The sequence below is a fragment of the Bufo gargarizans genome, chromosome 8 (genome assembly GCF_014858855.1).
Source record: "Bufo gargarizans isolate SCDJY-AF-19 chromosome 8, ASM1485885v1, whole genome shotgun sequence".
Taxonomy (NCBI): Eukaryota; Metazoa; Chordata; class Amphibia; order Anura; family Bufonidae; genus Bufo; species Bufo gargarizans.
In genome coordinates, this window is record NC_058087.1 from 10934217 (window position 1) to 10957818 (window position 23602).

At 43.1% G+C, this 23602-nt stretch overlaps 1 protein-coding gene across 1 annotated transcript; it reads right to left on the reverse strand.

Annotated features, from left to right (window-relative positions):
- Nucleotides 1-9171: 9171 nt before the first annotated feature.
- Nucleotides 9172-22801, reverse strand: LOC122945226 (retinol dehydrogenase 7-like). Its single transcript, XM_044304220.1, has 6 exons — nt 22489-22801; nt 19206-19244; nt 18736-19066; nt 13506-13764; nt 10808-10971; nt 9172-9422 (listed from the first exon to the last, which is right to left on the reverse strand). Exons 1-6 carry the CDS (start codon nt 22501-22503, stop codon nt 9172-9174), a joined length of 1059 nt encoding a protein of 352 aa, XP_044160155.1. The 5' UTR covers nt 22504-22801.
- Between the last annotated feature and the right edge of the window lie 801 nt (nt 22802-23602).

The following is a 23602-nucleotide window of genomic DNA, read 5'->3' on the forward strand; positions in this document are numbered from 1 at the left end:
AGATTAAATAAGTCAGTTATCTTCTGTGATTGTGTGAATACATTTTATTAGGCAAATGTTTGTTTAAAGCACACATTTGGGAAATTCTTTACTAAACCTGATGTTAATTCCAGTGAATTGTCATCCAGCATGTCGGCAGCGGGATTGTAATCTTCGGATGTTCTTGTTATGTATTTGTAACAATTAGGCTACTTTCACACTTGCGGTAGCCTTTTCCAACAGGCTGTTCTGGTGGGGGAACAGCCTGCCGGATCCATGCTAGTCCACCCAGCCGCCGGAAGTCCGCTCTGGCCTCATTCACTATGATGGGGACGGAGGTCTGGCCGCAGCACTGCAAACAAGCCGACAGGCAGCCGGACAAAAAACACAGCATGTTGTAGTTTTTGTCCGGCTGCCTCTCGGCATGTTCGCCATGCTGCGGCCGGACCTCCGGCCCGCCCCCATTATAGTAAATGGGGCAGGAGTGGACTTCCGGCGGCACGGTGGACTAGCGGTAGCACGGATCCGTCAGGCTGTTCCCCCGCCGGAACAGCCTGCCGGACCCTGCTGTCGCCAGTGTGAAAGTAAGTAGCCTTAGTCTTAGGCTACTTTCACACTTGCGTTCAGAGCGGATCCATCTGGGGTCTGCACAGACGGATCCGCTCATATAATGCAGACGATGGGATCCGTTCAGAACGGATCCGTCTGCATTATATTTTTTAAAAAAATTCTAAGTGTGAAAGTTGCTCAGACGGATCCGTCCAGACTTTACATTGAAAGTCAATGGGGGACGGATCCGTTTGAAAATTGAGCCATATTGTGTCAACTTCAAACTGATCCGTCCCCATTGACTTACATTGTAAGTCTGGACGGATCCATTTGCCTCTGCACGGCCAGGCGGACACCCGAATGTTGCAAGCAGCGTTCAGGTGTCCGCCTGCTGAGCGGAGCGGAGGCCAAATGGTGCCAGACTGATGCATTCTGAGCGGATCCGCATCCACTCAGAATGCATTAGGGCTGGACGGATCCGTTCGGGGCCGCTTGTGAGAGCCTTCAAACGGAGCTCACAAGCGGAGCCCCGAACGCTAATCTGAAAGTAGCCTAAAATGAGAGTTTCTTTCAATACAAAAATTCATTGTATGATTCTTTGAAGTAACCCCTTTCTCTGCAAAATGATTAAAAAAAACACTGCATGAGTCCACACAAAACAGAAGCAGTGAGGGTCAAGATTTTCTGTATTGTGATTTTAATAAGGCTTTGTGTGTGGTAGGTTTGTGTGCAGGTCAACAACCAGCAATGTATATTTCATAGAGGCAGATTTTGTGGCTGCAGTTGCACTATTGAAGAGATGAACCCTACCCCTGATTGGTCCTATCCCCTTTGTTACTCAGTGGTAAGTACATAAGGAGGACCCCACTCTATAGAGAAATTGCATTGTCAGGGAAAAACAAACACTATCTTGGGGTGCAACCCATGGAAACATACTGGAGGACTCTCAAAACAAGTGCATTGGAATGTGTTCATCACAAGCCCTCTTGATAGTAGAAGAACTGCTAAAGCCTTTCCCAAACCATTGGACCAGAAAGACCTGCAAAGATCAGGGATCAATGGTCTACCTTCATCAAAGGCAGCCCAGCATCCGCTAGGAGCCACCAAGAGTAGGTATTTAGCTTCCCCAGTCGGGGTAGTCAAGTTGCAGCGGGGTGAAAAACTTGATAGCGACAAACCCTGTTTAGACCTCCAGGATGGACATCCATAATGGAACTGCATGAAAAATCCAAGTGATAAACAATGTGTAAAAGTTAATAAATAATGACATATAAAATAAAGTGGCATACTAGCCCAGCCTAATGGCTGATGAGTTTAAAAATCTCTCTTATTCAAAGAAGACCTAGCGAAAATAGAAGTGTATGCTCAAAAGTATGAAAGAAGTTAAAGAGGTTGTGTCATCTCAGACTTTGATGGCATTTCAGTAGGATATGCCCTCAAAGTCAGATAGGTGCAGATCCCACCTCTGAGACCCATACCTATCTCCAGAAGAAGCCCCAAAAGTGAAAGAGAGTGCACTATCCATGCACTTCATGTGCTGCACGCTTTCCATTCATTCCTGTGGGAGCAATTGCTCTTGGCTATTTTTGGAAAGGAATGGAGAGCGCACTGTGCAAATGCAGCCACCACTCCATTCACTTCTATGGGACTGCTGGAGATAGCCGAGCCAGTGCTCAGCTATTTTGCACAGTCCCATGGAAAATCAATGTAGGGCGGCCTCGCATGCATGGCTGCTCTCCACTCACTTTGGGGGTCCCGTTCTAGAGATAGGATTGGGTCTCGCACCTATCTGACATTGCTGACATATTCCAGTGATATGCCACCAATGTCTAAGATGAGAATAACCCTTTAATGGCATTGTTTGGGCTAGAGATACTGATGACTTATCCTCCGTATAGGTAGAGATTAAAGTGTAGAAGCAGCACCTTGTGGTCTCAGGATAGTGCGTTGGTCAATGCAGCAGCCTAGCCGTAGGCCCTTGATCCATCAGGCCTTGGAATACATATGTAGAAAGGAAGATGGCTTCGGCAGCATGGTGCAGTATCAAAAATTATTTTATTCGTACCTCCAGACACAATCGGCAACGTTTCGACTGTTCACCAGTCTTTATCAAGCCTAATGACAACAATGCTGGTAGGCATATATATACCCCCCCACATTAAAATACACACCCCACATTGCATCATCATAGCCAATCAATATATAATGGAGTACATCTGTACAAGTTGCTACTTACTGCAATCGATATGACCACCAAATCCGTAATGTGCGCCTCGGCGTGCTATCAATTCTAATGCACAGTCGCGACTCGCCGACTTTGCATACCGGAAGTATCATCCGTCGCCATGACTCCGAACAGCACCTGCGTCTCCAACCAATGAGCTACTAGAAGCAATCATTGTCGTCATGGCCTGCGCGACTATCACGTGACTCCTAGTACGATGCGCACAGCCGTGCGTCAATCTCGTGGGTCACATGGAGAGCGCAGCCAATGGAGACACAGTGCGGATATCGGAGCCATGGCAACGGCGACGCCGCGATCAGCGCTACTTGCCATATAGGAATGTGCATAATCAATATAGAAAAATGGGTAGGAATGTGCATAATCTATATAGAGGACTGAGTAGATCGGCATTGTGTAATATACGATCACGAATCACAGTAGTGATCGCCCCATTATCAAAAAACAATCAGAGTATGCACATATCTACGGAGATGGAGACAATATACAACGCAGCACAGAGCAATCATGTAAGATCATCATATGCATAATGTATTATCCATATATATCGAACATCAAATACTATGAAAGGCATTTTAACATTTACATTTGATAATCATTGTAATAGGGATGTGTAACACATATAAAAAACAACATGATGTCCCTATACTTGAGAGGGCAATACACTGACCAATATCAATCGATGGATGCGACATTGAACTCTAAATTTAAACCATAAGGTTGAAGGGATCTAAGGGTATGGATCCACTTAAGCTCCTTTTTCCTAAGTATTCCCTTCCTGTCCCCACCCCTTCTTAGATACCCTACGCTATCGATTACTCGAAATCTTAGTTGATTAACGGAATGTTTGCAGTCAATGAAGTGTTTTGCAACCGGTTTGTCAATAGCTCCTGTTCTTATAGTGCTTTTGTGTTTATTGATTCTTTCCCTCAGTTCCATCGTGGTCTCTCCCACATAAATTAAGCTACATGGATACTGTATCCTGTAAACCACATCTGTGGATTTGCATGTATAATGTCCCTTGATCTTAAACCGTTTGCCACTATAAGGATGGGTAAAACCATCACCTTTCATGATGCAACTGCAGTTGCAGCAGGAAAGGCAAGGGAAATTACCATTCTTAAGTGGTGCTAGTCTTTTCTGTTTGTCAATATCCTTACCCCCTATATCCGCCTTCACCAATCTATCACGTAGGTTGGGGGTCCGTTTGTATGCCATCATTGGGGGGACAGAGAATTCCTTAACTGCTGGTAATCCCTTCTGTAGGATCTGCCAATCCTGTCGTAGGATGGTGGCAATATTGCTACTGTCACACCCAAAAATGGATACAAATGGGATTCGGGCGGTCTCTTGTTTCTGTGGTTTCCTTATCATCGTAGAACCACGTTTCATGGATACAATCCTATGTTTGGTACGGTTGATCAATTTGTGGGGATAGCCTCTCTTGGAAAATTTCATGCACATCTCATCCATCCTATATCCAAAATGGGTGTCATCGGATACGATGCGACGTACCCTGAGTAGTTGACTCCACGGGAGAGAATTCACCATGGTCTGAGGGTGATTACTATCATACATTAACAGGGTGTTCCTGTCTGTAGGTTTCTGGAACAGATCAGTGCTGATCCTTCCATTGTGCACCTGAACTCGGACGTCGAGGAACTGCAGCTCACGGGCAGAATGCATCACGGTGAACTGCAGGTCCCGGACCCCAGAGTTCAGGTGCACATGAAACTCATCTAGCTCAGGTATAGTGCCTGTCCATATCAGGAAAATGTCGTCGATGTAGCGCCACCAGCACAGAACTCTCTCAAAAAACGTGGAGCGATACACCAGCCGGTCCTCGACCTCCGCCATGAAGATGTTTGCGTAGGTGGGGGCCACATTGGACCCCATCGCCACACCCCGCTTCTGTTGGTAGAAGGTGTCCCTGAAGAGAAAATAATTTCTCCTCAGGACCACCTCCAGGAGGGCGAGAATCAGCCGGCGCGCTCCTAGAGAGAGCTCCGTGCCGGCCAGGGCCACATCGACGACATTTAACCCGTAAGAGTGATCGATGGATGTATACAACGATACAACATCGAAACTTACAAGTAAGAACTCCGCCGGCAAAACTAGTGAATTCAACTTGGTCAGGAAATGGCCAGTGTCTCTGACATAGGAGGGGGCCGTGGTCGCATGGATCCGCAAAACCTTATCCAAAAAAATGGATATAGGATTAAAGATGGAGCCCCTGCCCGACACTATAGGTCGGCCAGGGGGATCCACCAAACTCTTGTGGGGGGTGCCGTGGTCGTTATGGACACCTGTAAATATATTGATGAGATCATAAGACAGGTAGGGGATGTTAATGTTTATGAGATGTTGAGTAAAGATCCTAAGTGTGATATAGCATGTGCTATAGGGGTATTATTGGATGAGGCCCTCAGCCAGGGAGTCATCGATGATGAACTATATGGCTTTCTACATGTGAGCCATCCGATTACCCCTGTAATATATGTTCTACCAAAGATCCACAAGAGTTTGGTGGATCCCCCTGGCCGACCTATAGTGTCGGGCAGGGGCTCCATCTTTAATCCTATATCCATTTTTTTGGATAAGGTTTTGCGGATTCATGCGACCACGGCCCCCTCCTATGTCAGAGACACTGGCCATTTCCTGACCAAGTTGAATTCACTAGTTTTGCCGGCGGAGTTCTTACTTGTAAGTTTCGATGTTGTATCGTTGTATACATCCATCGATCACTCTTACGGGTTAAATGTCGTTGATGTGGCGCTGGCCGGCATGGAGCTCTCTCTAGGAGCGCGCCGGCTGATCCTCGCCCTCCTGGAGGTGGTCCTGAGGAGAAATTATTTTCTCTTCAGGGACACCTTCTACCAACAGAAGCGGGGTGTGGCGATGGGGTCCAATGTGGCCCCCACCTACGCAAACATCTTCATGGCGGAGGTCGAGGACCGGCTGGTGTATCGCTCCACGTTTTTTGAGAGAGTTCTGTGCTGGTGGCGCTACATCGACGACATTTTCCTGATATGGACAGGCACTATACCTGAGCTAGATGAGTTTCATGTGCACCTGAACTCTGGGGTCCGGGACCTGCAGTTCACCGTGATGCATTCTGCCCGTGAGCTGCAGTTCCTCGACGTCCGAGTTCAGGTGCACAATGGAAGGATCAGCACTGATCTGTTCCAGAAACCTACAGACAGGAACACCCTGTTAATGTATGATAGTAATCACCCTCAGACCATGGTGAATTCTCTCCCGTGGAGTCAACTACTCAGGGTACGTCGCATCGTATCCGATGACACCCATTTTGGATATAGGATGGATGAGATGTGCATGAAATTTTCCAAGAGAGGCTATCCCCACAAATTGATCAACCGTACCAAACATAGGATTGTATCCATGAAACGTGGTTCTACGATGATAAGGAAACCACAGAAACAAGAGACCGCCCGAATCCCATTTGTATCCATTTTTGGGTGTGACAGTAGCAATATTGCCACCATCCTACGACAGGATTGGCAGATCCTACAGAAGGGATTACCAGCAGTTAAGGAATTCTCTGTCCCCCCAATGATGGCATACAAACGGACCCCCAACCTACGTGATAGATTGGTGAAGGCGGATATAGGGGGTAAGGATATTGACAAACAGAAAAGACTAGCACCACTTAAGAATGGTAATTTCCCTTGCCTTTCCTGCTGCAACTGCAGTTGCATCATGAAAGGTGATGGTTTTACCCATCCTTATAGTGGCAAACAGTTTAAGATCAAGGGACATTATACATGCAAATCCACAGATGTGGTTTACATGATACAGTGTCCATGTAGCTTAATTTATGTGGGAGAGACCACGATGGAACTGAGGGAAAGAATCAATAAACACAAAAGCACTATAAGAACAGGAGCTATTGACAAACCGGTTGCAAAACACTTCATTGACTGCAAACATTCCATTAATCAACTAAGATTTCGAGTAATCGATAGCGTAGGGTATCTAAGAAGGGGTGGGGACAGGAAGGGAATACTTAGGAAAAAGGAGCTTAAGTGGATCCATACCCTTAGATCCCTTCAACCTTATGGTTTAAATTTAGAGTTCAATGTCGCATCCATCGATTGATATTGGTCAGTGTATTGCCCTCTCAAGTATAGGGACATCATGTTTTTTATATGTGTTACACATCCCTATTACAATGATTATCAAATGTAAATGTTAAAATGCCTCTCATAGTATTTGATGTTCGATATATATGGATAATACATTATGCATATGATGATCTTACATGATTGCTCTGTGCTGCGTTGTATATTGTCTCCATCTCCGTAGATATGTGCATACTCTGATTGTTTTTTGATAATGGGGCGATCACTACTGTGATTCCTGATCGTATATTACACAATGCCGATCTACTCAGTCCTCTATATAGATTATGCACATTCCTACCCATTTTTCTATATTGATTATGCACATTCCTATATGGCAAGTAGCGCTGATCGCGGCGTCGCCGTTGCCATGGCTCCGATATCCGCACTGTGTCTCCATTGGCTGCGCTCTCCACGTGACCCACGAGATTGACGCACGGCTGTGCGCATCGTACTAGGAGTCACGTGATAGTCGCGCAGGCCATGACGACAATGATTGCTTCTAGTAGCTCATTGGTTGGAGACGCAGGTGCTGTTCGGAGTCATGGCGACGGATGATACTTCCGGTATGCAAAGTCGGCGAGTCGCGACTGCGCATTAGAATTGATAGCACGCCGAGGCGCACATTACGGATTTGGTGGTCATATCGATTGCAGTAAGTAGCAACTTGTACAGATGTACTCCATTATATATTGATTGGCTATGATGATGCAATGTGGGGTGTGTATTTTAATGTGGGGGGGTATATATATGCCTACCAGCATTGTTGTCATTAGGCTTGATAAAGACTGGTGAACAGTCGAAACGTTGCCGATTGTGTCTGGAGGTACGAATAAAATAATTTTTGATACTGCACCATGCTGCCGAAGCCATCTTCCTTTCTACTTATCCTCCGTATAGGTCATCAATATCAGATTCGTGAGGGTTCACTTCATGGGAGTTGCGTTGCAGTACCCCAGTACGGCACCAGCACTAATGTTGAGCGGCAAGGGCAAAATTCAAATTCACGATATTTTGCAAATATTTTGTAGAATATTTATTGAATATTCGCTAATTCGAATATTTGTTATATTCTAATTTTTTTTTTTACAAAAAAATCGGCAAGGTAATGATCGCGTAATATGTGAATATTACGCGATCAATACAGGTGTGGGTCAAAAACAAATATATAGCACGTCATTTTGTCTTTTTTTTTTGCATCTGAAGTCATGATTTCTCCAATAACTCATTGGCCTACAAGCAAGAAGCAGGGAGGAATCGTGTTCAGATGAAAAAAATGACAAATATTCGAAAAACTAATATATAGCACTATATTCTAAATCTTCGCAAATTCTCGAAGTTGCGATATTCGACATACAAATTTGCTTTTCAAATATTCGCGCTCAACACTACACAGCACAATAGATAGAGACTTCTGCTTCCAGCTCCATACACTGTATAGTTTCTGGGGACCGGCTGCCCGAAACATTTGTTCAGTGGGGGTGCTGAGTGTCTAACTCAACCAATATGATAGTTATGACACATCCTGAGGATTGCTCATCAATATCTGTAGCCCAGAGAACTCACTTAAATGCTTGAGCAAGTGCACCATCAAGTGAAGTGAGTTAACCATACCCACCTGGAAACCACTCTAGGGACTCTTTGCATTTCCAAATGACCTGACCTAATGGAATCAATCGAAAGACCCCAGCTCACCTACAGGTAGCTGCTGGGGTTACCTGAATACACCCAGGACTAAACCTCCATAACTGATGTCTCCCATCAGACTACTGAGAAGAATGCCGAGAAGCATTTTGGGCCCCTCGCCCCTTTCAGACCCTGAAAGCACAAGACCTTTGGGACTATTTTTGGAAGCTGTTTTAGCAGATACTGTGCTCATGATGTTTTATTGTAAATTAGTACTTATCAGAAAAAATAAGAGATGTGCTTTATTCTTATTGCTTCTTAAATGGTACTGATTCTTCTTGGGGAGATCCAGTTTGAAGAAGTCCTTAGGACAATGCACTCTGGGAAAATTATGCAAAATAGCTCTTTCCGAAAGAAGAAAATGCCTGTTTATTGCTACCTACTGTTCAGTATATGGGGCTATCCTGTAAGTCAATGTCCAACCCTTTAAGAGTCTTGAAACATGACTCACTAGAAAGACAGCTTTCTTCCTTCCCATTGACATTGTATCTATCATGAAAGTAAGTTATATACAGATTGCGAGAGAAGATTTTTTTCACAATTTTTTATTTTTTATTTGTAGAAAATGATCACTTATACATCCACCTGGTTTTTAGCTGCTGCTTTCTTGAACCCGCCTGGTTTAGGTAATACCATTTTTAACATGACGTCAGCAACAATGGCTGGTGCATAAGACAGAGGAAGCCAAAAGAACTTTGCATCCCACCCAGCACCGTACCGTGTCCTTGGGTATTTGGCTGTCAGTGCATGTTCCATGCAGTTTGTAACTTTGGAGATGTCAGAGCTGCACAAGGTTTTCATTGAAAATCGCTGCACTTTTAAATCTACAAGAAATGGTATGGTGTGGAAGGATGGGGTTATCTCTGATACATTTAGTAATGTTCCTTTAATCTAGAAGCAATTGGACTATCAAATGTTCCGGATTCTTGAAAGGCTATGTAGATGGGTAAAGACTATAGATGAGCAAATTTCCCAAGATTCATTTTGGGTCAATTTCAGTCGAATTGCCCATTAGATTCGATTCAGTACCAATTTTTTTTTACCTGCATCGAAAGTGAATATTACCCTGCAAAGCAATGTATGACACTCCCCTAGGAGTTCTCCTAGGACTGTATCCAACCCATTTCATGATCTTTAATGCCAAGACAGCATTAGTGATGTCTAAGTGACATATATGACTATGGGTAAACGGATGGGAGCCGGTGGTAACCAACAGCCTGTGTAATAACACACTGCACTGTTAGATTTTATTTAGGTCTGAAAATTATCCCTTTTAGGTAGAAGATATATTCTGATCTGTAAAATGTTGGCCGTCACTCTGAGCATTTTGTGTGGAACAAATCACCAATTTTGGAGAAATTGGAATCTTTAGGGAAATTTGCAAAAAAATTGATTTGAGTGGAATTAATTCACTCACCTCTAGTAAAGAATGTTAAAAAAAAACTGTTCAAAATAAAATGATGCTAAATATACTACAATAGCTTTTTATCCCAAGAATCCTGTAATTGGTTCTCTTTGCCCAGGGTTCTGTTTCTTGTCTTGTAAAAGTCCACCTTATATTGTGATCTTTTGCTGGAATATCACATTTTCTGGATTATTGAATGCCATATGAAAGGGATACCACTGTATTATCGCAGAGGTTATATTTTGTGTATGCTCCTATAAAGGTGTTTTCTTAGACTGGGTACCCCTTTTGATATTGAAAGGCAGATTTAAAAAAATAAGACTCGCCTGTGTCTGGCGATCAGTTTGTACCACCGAGCTCCATTCTCCTCGGCTTCCACTGGGCTTGACGTATGGCATGCCATCTACATGCAAATCACCTCTGCTGGGCAATCAATGGCCTCAGCAGTGATGTGTGCAGGACATGGCATGGGATTCCCATAGATTTGCTGGAAGTGGTGACGTGCATGTAGATGGCACTTCCCATTTCCGGTCCAGTGGGGTCCCGATGGGAAGGAAAAGGGAGCACTGAGCTGGAAATGGAGCACCGTGACAGATGAGTCCTTTTTAAATTCTTGAACCTGTCCAGGCAATATAAAAAGAGGCTCCCGTTCTTAGAGAACGCACTTAAGTCACATGAATTTTACCATATAAATTCTCTAATTTAAAATTTAATATGACAAGATTTAAAAATTGTTTTTTTAACTGATCTGTTTATTATAGCGGGGCACTTTACTGCTACATACAGGATACAGTTGTTACTTACATTTATCAAAGTACTTATCGCCATAGGCATATCTGACTTCTGGCGCAAGTCTATTCCATAAGCGATGTAAATCTTTCTCAATTAGTTCAAGGCTGGTGACCCCGGTCTTAAAGAATCCAGGTTCAATAATACTAACTTTCACTCCAAAATGCTGCATGTCTCTCCTGGAAATAACAAATATCAACAAACATTGAGTATCAGATGTAAGAGACTGATGAAAGTCCATGTAGGATATAATGTATTAGGCGACTAGAGAAGAGCAGCATATTTCCCTAAAGGGACAGATATTTCTTATTATCCATGAGTTGCTATCAATAATTGAACGACCATGAGGGAATAGTCCATATGGTTCATCTTGCGAGATGGACACTCATGTTCATGCTCCCCCCCCCCCCCCCCAAATACATGGATGTGAATGTGTGTGGGTCACAGATGAGCCATAACATTCATGTTTGCAGATGTAGCAGAACTAAACTTGACTGTGATAATACATCACAGTGATATGTTGTGACAACAATAAAAAGATGTATTTGCCATTGTTTGCTTAACCAGTTAACAGTCAACATGAGGATTGCTGCATGTGTAGATACAAATAAGTCTGGTTTATGCAAAAAACTTGATTACAGAATATAAAAATATTCAATCCTCCAGTGGTTGATGTGTGATGGATTCAGTACAGTATAGTATATTCACATCAACATTGCGGCCTCCATTTATAACAGAAGCCAACACTGGAACACCATATGATGATTTCCAATGGTGTCTGATGGAACCTATTGAATTAATGGGGTTTGTTGTGGTTTCTGTCATTTTGACAGTGGGCGAACCTTTATTATTGCCATAAAATGTGATGGAACTGCCAAAAGAGGATCCTAATGGAATCCCTGGCACATATGAGTGTGAATATAGCCACATTGTTTAACCATCCATTGTAACTGTGATGGGCCTTCAGAAAGCTCCCAGCTGTGGAAGCAACCAAACAGCTCCCACAATCTGATGATGGAAGGGGCGAGGAGCGTTCGTCACTGACAGCATCCTGGAAAATGACCGGACAGATACCATGCTCGCAACTGACCAAGGGGGTTAAAAGTCCCTGATTGGAGTTTGTGTCTGATCATGGACACTGCCAGCTGTAAAACAACAGGCATACACCGGTTAAGTAACCTGCTCAGCTCTTGAGCAAGCTCCACACTTAAAGACCTGACATCCACCATACATATAAACCATTGAAGTCTATGGTAGAAGTGATCTAAACTGGTTAATCTAAGAGCTAAGGGGTAGTTACTTTTTTACATAACGGCAGGTGGAATTGAACAGCGTTTTCCACCCATTAATGAAATCATTTAAAAACCAGAATTTTGTTTTAATTGGGTTATTCTGATTGCCTGATTGGAGTCGGGAAGGAATTTTTATTCCCCTAAAGTGAGGAAAATTGGCTTCTACCTCACAGGTTTTTTTCCTTCCTCTGGATCAACTTGCAGGATGACAGGCCGAACTGGATGGACAAATGTCTTTTTTTGGCCTTATGTATTATGTTACTATGTATGTTACCTTTGTCCACTGTCGGACTGAATTTCTTTGGGCCACCACAGGAAATGATTCTGGAGGCCCGCCCACTGATAGACAAGGGGCCCTATTTTATAAATGACTCATTATCAAGTCAGAGCTTGGGCTCACCAGGGGATCCTCTGAATTTCTCTGAGGTTAAGTGACGATTAGACCTTGATATGATTAATGAGAAGCTGAGTTCTATTCTATTCTGTCTTCCCGTTTTTCTTTCGATAGCACATTTTAAAATGATAATTACATGAAGAGGTACACATTAACACAGATGTTCTCTTAGTAAGTGCATGGATACCAAATCTCTGTCATTGCCATCACATTACCAATAACAAGGTTTACTCACATAATTTTACCAAATTCAACAAAACACTTTATTTTTTAAACTGGATACAACCAAGTAGAATAATGGCCAGCACTCCATTCATGTGAGAGAACAACCTACACTGCAGTATTGTGGTGTCTCAACTTTCACCCAAAGGTAGATGCCAGGGGAAAGATGGATTGGGCAAGTTAGATGTCCACACTAGTGTTGATCGAGCACCAAAGTGCTGGTGTTCGGCCAAGCATGCTCGCTCAACACTAGTCAACACTCCCTATTGTTTGTTCTCACAGGAAATAACAAGTGTCTGGCAGTGGACGATATCACTCTCTCTATTGAGAATACATGCATGATTGGAAACATGTATGTGTATAGGGGTGCTTTGGTTCAACAGCCGTTGACTGAATGGGCATTCAGTCGACAGTTATCTAAAGTATATGGTCACCCTAACCATAACAACTCTGAAGACAGAGTCAAGAGGCTGGCCATATATCTTAGCTAGCTGTTGGCCAACAGCAATTCCCCAAGCCCCACAGTACACCAAGTTGGGCAAAAAGGGAGAGGGGAAGAAGCCGTTGTCAGACTCTCCTGGCAGTAGCTTATCTCTTGTGCAACCAAAGGATTTGGCTTGTTGAATTCCAACATGACTGATCCTTTTTAACCTGATATCAGGGGAGAGTCAGGACACCCCAATACAAATTAGATGGTTGGCCAGTCTCACTGAAATCTACGGGTTCACCTGACATTTAATCTAATGTGTGTGATCACCTTATTTAGTTAAAGAAAATATTATTTATAGTTATAATATGAACTCACCTCAAACTATCTGAGAAAGATTCTACACCACATTTTGATAGACAGTAGCCTCCACCTCCAAAAGCCAATCTCCCCATCACACTGGCCACATTGACAATTCTTCCACGGCCCTTCTTCAAAAGTGGCAGGAACTTTATGGTGACCTCGATTAGTCCAATTAGGTTTACATCAAGAACTCTGTGAAAGTCTTCCATGTCCAACCAGTCTGTAGGCCCTATTGGAGTGGCCCTTCCTGCATTGTTCACCAAGCCATACAAACCTAAACAATAAAATTAGAGTTGAGCCCTTTTGGTGTCAGAAATTTTAGAACAGTTGTCACACTCCTCACATAAATGAAATCAGAGTCACTAAATAAAAAATAAAAAATCATTGTATACCAAAAGCATATTTTCTAAAATGCCATGCTGCACTCTGCACTTTTGGGCAGATAAGATTAATATTATGTAAAATATTTTTTATAAACAAATAGGCATTATGGAGAGAAAGAAATTTATAGAGAGAGACATGCATGCATGGCAACCTCTTCATTCACCGCAGTGGGTGACCTCTGTTTTTGAGCTAGACGAGGGTCCCAAAGGTTGGACCTGTATCTATTAGGCATTTATCACATATCTAGTGGATGTCCCATAGATGTCTAAGATGGGAAAAACCCGTTAAATCGGGGAGCAACTGATTGACCGGCAAATATCCCCTTAATATTTTTAGTCACAGTAGCTCTCTTGTGAGGCTGTCCTCTCATTGGCAGATGAAATGCTGGGGTGGTCCCTTCACCCTAACAAAATTGTCCAGAGTGGGAAGTTCTCCCTAACCAAGGAAAACAACCCCCCATGTACTCTTGCTATGTTATATTATTTACTTTGTATTATACTTTATTACTATTGTCTATTCATATGGCTTGTGTACTTTGCATTCTTACGATCCTATGTTAGGTTCTCAGATGTCAATGCCAGTAGTTTCCTGGTCAGGCAAAGAGGTTTTCTGGTTGATTTCGATTAGGCATTAAAGGATAACTGTCACATTTAGACCCTAATTTCAATTTTCATATATGTAGTTACTAATAACATGATATTCCAAAATCAGTTACTATTAGACTGACTTACCCCATATTTAATAAGATTCAGCCCTTAGCAACCAGTCTGCATAAAACTGCAATTTCACTATTCAGTTAAGATGGCCGCCACTGCCCTCACCCTGAGGCTAATCCCGCCTGCCCTCACTAGCCAGTAACAATAGCCCCCCAAGAGTGTCAGTAACCAGAGCCCTCCCCCTAAAGGGTTAATCTCCTGCAGCACAAAGGGGTCCTCTTACCACATGTTGCTTTCATTTATACACTGAGCAGACGGCAGATCTCCCTTCCCTGGTCTGTGCTGCTTCAACTCTGCATTCTCCAGCTCTGCTGAGTGAGGGAGCGTCTGCCAAGCGCAGGGACAGGGAGAAGTGCACACAGCCCAGGCACTGTTATCAGCTGCTGGGGATGACCTGGCTCTAATCATTTACTTACAGTCCCTGGCTGTCAGGAATGTGACCTTGCACGCAGCGTGCTTCTGCGTACTCCATCCTTCAACAGATAGACAGGACCATGCATAGCAACCTGATTTTAAGCACAGGTAAAAGTAGGCAGTAGAGGGAACAAAACTGTGGAATTAAGGGGTAATTAAGTACACAGTGACAAGTTTAAATAGGGCCACCAAGGTGATATTAATCACCACAATCCAATACTCAAAAAAAAACCAAAAAAACGACAGTTATCCTTTAATTGGGAAGATTATTGGGAATGAATGTTCCTGCGAATACTCATTCCCAACAACCTGTCCGTCTAAAGGTGCAACCGATCATCTGATGAACTGAGCAAAACGTCCGTTCATCTGGTAAAACAGTCGTTAGTGCAGGGCACCTAAATTATCATTTCCTGGCAGCAGATTGTGCTGTCTAAACAGAGATCTGCTGCCCAGAAACAGTGCAGCTCTATGAGGATGAGGGATCGCAATAGCGACTGCTCGTCCTCATACTGTGGAGGTGATTGCTGCATGTAAGTGTAGCAATCACCTCCCTGAACAAGCAGCTGAATATCGGGAAGGGACACTTCCTTCCTGACAATCTGCTGCTGCTCTAGATGCACCTTTAGATAGGATAGGTCACCAACATCAGCACAACACCCAACACCCCCACAAATAAGCTGTACATGGCAGAAACTGTACAATAAATGGAACCAGAAACTTCTGCTTCTGGCTCCATCCACTCTATCATTTCCGGAGCTGGCGGCTGCTGCGAACAGCAGATCTATGGGGGTGTTGGACCCTGACTAATCTGATATTGATGCTCTATTCTGAGGATAAGTCATCATATCTAAGTCCTAGAAAACCCTTTTAAGTACCAGGATTGGTCCATTCACCCAAACCATCGCTAGTAGCAAGTCATGTTCACCACGGTGATAGTTTTGAGAATTTTGAAATGTATTTATACCAGACAAGGTTCTCCATATTTTATTAAAGATGTAGCCAACTCCACTTTACCCACAAGTACTGTATGTCTCATTATTGTGTTGGCTTTGCATCTTAGTTCAACCCTACAGTATGGTTGCTTTTGTCCTGGTAGACAATAATGATTTCTGTGCATTTGGCCAGAACTATGAACTGCCCATAGAAAAAGTGCACATGCTGGTACTGAAGAGCTGCAATTCATCCATATGTATTAATAGAACAATAATGTTTTAATTGGATTAGCATTGAGAATCAGTGGCTTAACGAAGGTACAAGTAGTCTCTCTTCTTCACCCAATCCAGAAGGGCTTGCAAAGGTCACGAACCAATAACCTCTTCTCACCAAAGCTTAGGGAGAACCAGTCACCTACTCCAGCACTTGCATAAGCTGCTGCCCACATGTGCGTTGAGTCATTTAGTTACATAGTTACATAGTTAATACGGTTGAAAAAAGACATACGCCCATCAAGTTCAACCAAGGGCGTTTTCATAAGCATTAATGTTGTTTACTTTTAAGAATTCATCTAAACCCTTTTTGAAACTGTCCACTGTTCCTGCTGTGACCACGTCCTGAGGAAGTCTATTCCACAGATTCACAGTTCTTACAGTAAAGAAGCTTTGATGCTTCCGGAGACTGACTTTTTCTTCTCCAGTCGGAGGCAGTGCCCCCTTGTCTTTTGAGGGCATTTTACATGGAACAGTTTTTCACCGTATTTTTTGTATGGCTCATTTATATATTTGTATTGGTTAATCATGTCCCCCCTTAGACGTCTCTTCTCAAGACTAAATAAATTCAATTATTTTAATCTTTCCTTATAACTAAGACCATCCATGACCCTTATAAGTTTAGTTGCTCTCCTCTGTACTTTTTCCAGCTGCAGAGCGTCCTTTCTATGGACTGGTGCCCAGAACTGAACTGCATATTCCAGATGAGGCTGCACCAAAGCTTTGTAAAGTGGTAATATTACATCCCTGCCCCGCGAGTCCATGCCTCGTTTAATGCATGACAATATCCTGGTGGCCTTAGAAGCAGCTGATTGACATTGTGTGCTGTTATTTAATGTACCATCCACAAGGACACCCAAATCCTTCTCTATAAGTGACTCTCCCAGTGCTAGGATATATGAAGCACAGAGATTACTACTACCAAGATGCATAACTTTACATTTGTCCACATTGAACTTCATTTGCCAAGTTGATGCCCAATCACTCAGAGTGTTCAAGTCAGCTTGTAGTTTATGGACATCTTCCATAGACCGTACAGTTCTACTCAGCTTAGTCTCATCTGCAAAAATAGATATGGTGCTATTAATCCTGTCCTCAATATAATTTATAAATAAATTACATAATAGAGGGCCCAGCACTGAAACTTGGGGTCACCACTTATAACCCGGGACCATTCTGATTAAGAATCATTGACCACAACTCATGGTGGGTAGCCACATGTAGATTAGCTCCACTAAATGGGCTAATCCATGGATGGATTTTGTGGCAGTGCAAACCGTGGCAGAAATCCTTGAGTCAGTCTCGGTGTTCTACTGCAAATTCTATGCAAAAAAATGCACCTCATGAAAAACAAATTGGAATCAGTGATCAACATTGTCTCTCAGCCTGTAGGCTAAGGCTACTATCACACTAGCGTTTAAGTTTTCCGATATTGAGATCCGTCATAGGGGCTCAATACTGGAAAATAAAACGCTTCAGTTTTGTCCCCATTAATTGTCAATGAGGACAAAACTGAACAGAATGCTCCAAAATGCATTCCGTTCCGTTTAATTCCGTTCCCATACCGGAGAGCAAACCGCAACATGCTGCGGGTTGCTTTCCGTCCTGGGATGCAGAGCAAGATGGATTAGGCAGGACCCCCAATGCAACGGATCCGTTTTCTCTGACACAATCTGAGACGATAGAAACCGGATCCGTCCCCCATTGACTTTCAATGGTGTTCATGACGGCTATGTTAAAGATAATACAACCGGATCCGTTCATAACGGATGCAGATGGTTGTATTATCAGTAAAGGAAGCCTTTTTGCTGAACCCTGCCGGATCCAGTAAAAACGCTAGTGTGAAAGTAGCCTTACCTGCATGATGAAGAATTTAAGAGTGACTAAAGCAAATCCTAAATAATGGGTGATATTACAGAGAACCGCCAATCGTCTACAGTTATAGTAATGACAGAAGTGAGAACATCGCTGAAAGTAACTTTCAGGAAATAAATAGCAATTACATTTGGGGGCAAGTCTAGGTTATGGCAGCAACAAAATTATCATTAAAACACTGAATGCAAATTGTTCATTAAAAAGATATAGAGGCAGCACAGCTGGAGGATTATTATATCTGCTGCTTCCCTGGAGAGTGACTTTAGGCAAGGACATCACTACCTGGAAAGTGTCCAGGAGAAGGATCAATAAATACAGCGGCGGGCTGCAAACTTTAGTTCTCCAGTCACTTTGAAACTACAAAAGCCGCAAGCTGTCGGGCCATGCTGGGAGTTGTGATCTCACACCTCCGGGAGAGGCACAGGTCGGAGACCACTTATAAAAAGCACAAATTACATACTTACCAACATTGGAGTTGGTAAATGTGCGACATTTTGGGACATCAAACCCAATCAGGACTTACATAAGCCCAACTCACTTTGAATTGAGACTGCCCAAATTGATCAGGACTGTCTCTGAAAATTAGGGAATGTCCTTGCAAATTTGAGACCGTTGGCAACTATAGGAATTAGATACGGTGATATGAGTTACCTTTACTACCTGTCGCCTCGGCCACAAAAGTCACAGCATTATCAATACTGTTGTGGTTTGTGACATTCAATAGGACAGTTTTCAGCGCAGGAGATGTACAGGCCCTCAGGTTGTCGCTCCCTTCCTCGGTCAGACAAGCAGCAATGATGTCAAATCCTTTCCTGTGAAGTCTTTGAGCCAGTAGGTTTCCGAAGCCTGAATCGCAGCCGGTGATAAACACGGATTTTCCGCGAGTGTCTCCGATTTTTAGGTTGTCTCTAATGGTCCAGCAAATGAACAAGAAGACAACGGAGGTCAGAGTTCCCAGTAATGCTGGATGCACAGCCCAGAGCTACAAGAAAATAGTGGAAGAGTTAGCTACTTTGCTCAAGCATTTTAAAAAATGATTAAAGAAATCGAATGGCTGGCTAGACTCGTCAAGAGCGGTAATTGGTTTTTGGAATATGCTTAACTTGCAGCAGTTGCTGTACCTCTTTAAATCTGTCGAGCAAATCTTCCTCCTCCTCGCCCTGCAGATACAAGAACAAGAAGCAAACGTTATTTAAGCATTGTCATCAAAAGGCCACATCTACATAAAAACAGGAATCAAGGCGAGCAACGAGGACTAAACGCAGCTCATTACAGCCAAACCTCTGCCGTGCCCCCTCCTGATGTCTTACATTGCCGGAATTTCATTTAAAAGACTGGTGTGCACTTCCATAGGGACAAACCTGAATGATGCACCGAGCCTTATGTGATGGTGAATCGTAAAATATTAAGACAAGAACTCGACTTATACTGGCTCTATCAAGACCTTTAAAACCCCTAATGTATGTAGATGGCTGTCCTGACCCCTGTGGCACGCTCCCACCAGTGTCCTAGATTCTGAATGGAAAGGTAATATGTTCATATTGTATACATTTAGGGGGTCAGTTATCAAACTGGTGTAAAGCAGAACTGGCTTAGTTGCCCATAGCAACCAATCAGATTCCACCTTTCATCTTTCACAGCTCCTTTGGAAAATGAAAGGTGGAATCTGATTGGTTGCTATGGGCAACTAAGCCAGTTCTGCTTTACACCAGTTTGATAACTGACCCCCATAGAGTTTCTGGATTATACTCTGTGCTCTGTGACTGGTTTTTCAGATGACGCAGTGACCAGTGTCACCTTCAGTACCCTCATAACAGTGTCAGTCACAGTACCCGCCTATCAGTGTGAGCTACCGTACCATCATACCAGCCATAATCACCGTGCTGTCATTATAGTATCTGCCACAGTATCCGCACAGTAGTGTTAGGTACTTTCACAGTAACGTTTTTGCTGAATCCGGCAGAGTTAATCAAAAACGCTTCCATTACTGATAGTGCAACCATCTGCATCTGTTATGAACGGATCCTGTTGTATGATCTTTAGTGTCCATTCACATGTCCGTAGTGTATTGCGGATCAGCAATACACCCAGCCGGCACCCCCATAGAACTGCCTGTAACATGTACTATTTTTTTCGATAGCCGCAGACCGGAAGATCGGGGCCGCGCTCCGGAAATATGTATGCGGACAGCACACTGTGTGCTGTCCGCATCTCTTCCGGCCCCATAGAGAATAAATGGGTCCGGATTTGTTCCGCAACGTTGCAGAACGGATCCGGACCCATTCTACAGACGTGCGAATGGACCCTTAACATAGCCAAGACGGATCTGTTATAAACACCATTGAAAGTCAATGTCCCCATTGACTTGCATTGTGGGTCATGACGGGTCCGTTTTGCTCCACATCCCATGACGGAAAGAAAATCGCAGCTTGCTGCGGTTTGCTCCCCAGTATAGGAACGCAACTAATAGGAATGGAATGCATTTTGGAGCATTCCGTTCTGTTTAGTTACCTTTTGTCCCCATTGACAATGAATAGGGACAAAACAGAAGCGTTTTTTCCTGGTACTGAGACCCTATGAGGGCTCTCAATTCCAGAAAATAGACAGCTAGGGTGAAAGTAGCCTTAGCTATTTATAACTATGCCAGTGACTCTATCTATCTATCTATCTATCTTATATCTATCTATCTATTTAGTCACCCTTTACAAATCGCTAGTGAGACCACACATGGAGTACTGTGTACAGTTCTGGGCTCCTGTGAACAAGGCAGACATAGCAGAGCTGGGGAGGGTCCAGAGGAGGGCAACTAAAGTAATAACTGGAATGGGGGGACTACAGGTCCCAGAAGGATTATCAAAATTAGGGTTATTCACTTTAGAAAAAAGACGACTGAGGGGAGATCTAATTACTATGTATAAATATATCAGGGGTCAGTACAGAGATCTCTCCCATCATCTATTTATCCCCAGGACTGTGACTGTGACGAGGGGACATCCTCTGCGTCTGGAGGAAAGAAGGTTTGTACACAAACATAGAAGAGGATTCTTTACGGTAAGAGCAGTGAGATTATGGAACTCTCTGCCCGAGGAGGTGGTGATGGTGAGTTCACTAAAAGAGTTCAAGAGGGGCCTGGATGTATTTCTGGAGTGTAATAATATTACAGGCTATAGCTACTAGAGAGGGGTCGTTGATCCAGGGAGTTATTCTGATGCCTGATTGGAGTCGGGAAGGAATTTTTACCCCTAAAATGAGGAAAATAATTGGCTTCTATCTCATGAGTTTTTTTGGCTCTGGATAAATTTTGCAGGATAACAGGCCGAACTGGATGAATAGATGTTTTTTTCAGCCTTACTAAAACGATGTTACTATGAATCTATGTATAGGCCTATCTATCTGTCTATCTATCAGTCCATCCATCCATTTAGATAAAATTGAAGACTGAGGCAGCGCACACAAAAAGCGTTTAGAGGATGAATAAAGATCCGCCAACCTTTCATCTTACTCTGGAGTGCTGCCTCATTCTTCAGTTTTATATTCACTGACTCATAACCAACGGAATAGAAGGATTTGCACCCACAAAAAACAGACTGATAGGTTAAGTATGGTAGCTTCCTATGAAATTGGGCCTAATGTGTGCATGTGTCTGGATGAGACTGTGAGTCTCAGTGGGGACCATGACTAATGTGAATGGGGACAATCTCTGCACATTGCTGTGGAATGTGATGGACAAACAAAATATTGTATGTAAACAAATAAAATATTGGAATAGCTTTATGGAAAGGAGCCCTATGTTTGTGTTATTTTTTTATTTTTTACAAAACATCCGATTATTACAAGGTAATAATGCTATATGTAGACATCCAGAGTTACTGTACACTATGCTTTAAAAATAACCCAAAAAACAAACACAAACACAAATACGTTATCATTAGCAAAAAAAATCTAGATTTGATATAGTTTTGCTAGTTTAGTAATAGCTTATGTTCTAGTTACCAAGAGTTAGGCCTCATGCACACGAACGTATATTCTTTCCACGTCCATTCCATTCCGGAAGTTAATCCGTGTGCATTCCGTTTCCATATGTCCGTACTGTTCTCTCAGGGGCCAGCTGTTCCGTTCCCCAAATTACGGAATGCACACGGAAGTCATCTGTATTTTTTGTGGATCCGTTTTTTGCGGACCACATAATACATATGGTTGTGTACATGAGGTCTTACTATGTTCTTTCTATATGTGGTTTGCTCCAACCACAGAGTTGCCATGTATATTGTTGGGTCCATGAGGCATGTCTACCTTCTGATCCATCATACACTGCCATGCGGGAACAATGCAGTTCCATTATCCCCAGTGCAAACCATTTCCCATTCATAATAACATAATCCACAATAGGTATGATGCACTTACATTATGCAGCAGCATTGTGAAGGGGTGAAGTGTCTATGCCACCAGAGCTCAGTCCCTGCCCAATGCAATGTGTTCCATAAAGTCCTTTGCAGAGATTTGCTCGGACATCCTCCTCTCCCTTAAGGCATCTCTTCAAGATAAAAAAGAATAAAACCTCCTTCCCCTGGAAGTGCAGTTCTATAAGACTTGCATTGGGTGTCATATAATCCATGAGAATCCTGTAAACATTCACGTCCACAGTGGTCGATCATATATCCCTGCCTTGATTATTTTTGGAACGTAGCAACTTAAGCCTTATTAGCGGAGCCTAAATCACAAGCATCTGAGCTGCCTGTGGTCTGGGGGAGCTGAGGGTTAATTATAAGTAGGCAAAGCTATCTATCCAAGGTGTCCACTTCAACAATCATCAGGCTCCCATCCTCGTAGATCAACACATTTTTAAGAAATCTTACTTGTCACAATCTTAACAGGCTTGGTCACCTTAACTCATACACTGCATGTCCTTTAGAGATTATTGGATTGTATTTGTTTCTGCCTTTCTGACCTCTGTGGTTATATCACTGCATGGTCAGGACTAAGCATATTATGTACTGTACGTAATGCGTCTACATTATGGCTAATAGATGGAAGTCATGAAGAACAAAAAGGTTAATGCTCCTCCTATCATGCTTTTATTTACAGGGTTGTCTAGGTTTACAAAAATGGGTCTGTTCTTTTTCAGAAACAGCTCATCCCCGTCCACGTAAATGAGTCTGAGCTGCAATACCCCACACAACCCATAAGCAAGAGTGATGCCGTTTCTGGAAAAAAGCTGATAATTTGTTCTGATCTTGGACTAATTAGATGTTTTCAGTGTTGGACCAATGTTCTAACTACCAGGACTGTGGAAGAGTATAAATTCCCCTTGGCTGCTGTGCTGTCCATTAAAGGAGCTTTCCACTTTCTCACGATCCCATATTAATGATCTATCCTCAGGATAGGTAATCAATATCAGATCGATGGGGGTACAACACCCGGCATTTCCAACGATCAGCTGCATTGTTTACTTGCTCGCCATCGATATTGCAGCAGCGCCATTCAATACACTTGAATGGGACACAGTGTAACTACAACT

Coding starts and splice junctions, on each gene's coding strand:
- LOC122945226 (XM_044304220.1), bottom strand. Junction 10,972..13,505: donor TCTTTCTCAGATAGTTTGAG/GTGAGTTCATAT, acceptor TGTTATTTCCAG/GAGAGACATGCAGCATTTTG. Junction 9,423..10,807: donor CGATAAGTACTTTGATAAAT/GTAAGTAACAAC, acceptor CATTTCTTGTAG/ATTTAAAAGTGCAGCGATTT.